This window comes from Calidris pugnax, unplaced genomic scaffold, assembly GCF_001431845.1.
Source record: "Calidris pugnax isolate Ruff unplaced genomic scaffold, ASM143184v1 scaffold272, whole genome shotgun sequence".
In the NCBI taxonomy this organism is placed as follows: domain Eukaryota; kingdom Metazoa; phylum Chordata; class Aves; order Charadriiformes; family Scolopacidae; genus Calidris; species Calidris pugnax.
In genome coordinates, this window is record NW_015091016.1 from 802,843 (window position 1) to 803,601 (window position 759).

General features: G+C 63.0%; 1 protein-coding gene across 1 annotated transcript in view; it reads left to right on the plus strand.

Moving 5' to 3' along the window:
- The window catches only part of SSPO (SCO-spondin), a 54,204-nt gene that overhangs the window by 20,277 nt on the left and 33,168 nt on the right, over positions 1–759 (plus strand). Inside the window, exons 35-36 of the mRNA XM_014955736.1 lie at positions 26–211; positions 299–555. Coding sequence (XP_014811222.1) covers positions 26–211; positions 299–555 — 443 coding nt within the window. The remainder of the gene's footprint in view (positions 1–25; positions 212–298; positions 556–759) is intronic.

A 759-nucleotide genomic window follows, 5' to 3' on the forward strand; every position in this document is an offset into this window, starting at 1 on the left:
TGCGGTCGTGGGGGGGGCAATGGAGGTGGTGGTGGTGGTGGAGGTGGCAATGGAGGTGGTGGAAGTGGTTATGGAGCTGATGGTGGAGATGGTGGCAGTGGTTGAGGTGGCAATGGAGGTGGTGGTGGTGGTGGAGGTGGCAATGGAGGTGGTGGAAGTGGTTATGGAGCTGATGGTGGAGATGGTGGCAGTGGTTGAGGTGGCAATGGAGGTGGTGGTGGTGGTGGAGGTGGCAATGGAGGTGGTGGAGGGGGTTATGGAGCTGGTGGGGGAGGTGGTGGCAGTGGGTGGGGGGGAGGTGGTGGAAGTGGTTATGGAGCTGATGGTGGAGATGGTGGCAGTGGTTGAGGTGGCAATGGAGGTGGTGGTGGTGGTGGAGGTGGCAATGGAGGTGGTGGAAGTGGTTATGGAGCTGATGGTGGAGATGGTGGCAGTGGTTGAGGTGGCAATGGAGGTGGTGGTGATGATGGCAGTGGTGGAAGTGGTTGTGGCGGAGGTGATAGACGTGGTGGTGGATGTGGTAGTAGTGGTGGTAGAGGTGGTGGTGGTGATGGTGTAGGTGGCAGTGGTGGAGGTGGTGGCTGCAGTGGCCGTGACACACACGGGTGTCCCCGGGCAGGGCTGGCGGTGCCCGGATCCCACGCCGTGGTCCCCACCATCCTGCTGGAGTTCAGCGCCGACGGCACCCGCTGGCACCGCGACGGAGAGGTGACCGCTGGGGGGGGGGCACTGGGGCAAGGTGACACCCCATGACTGCGG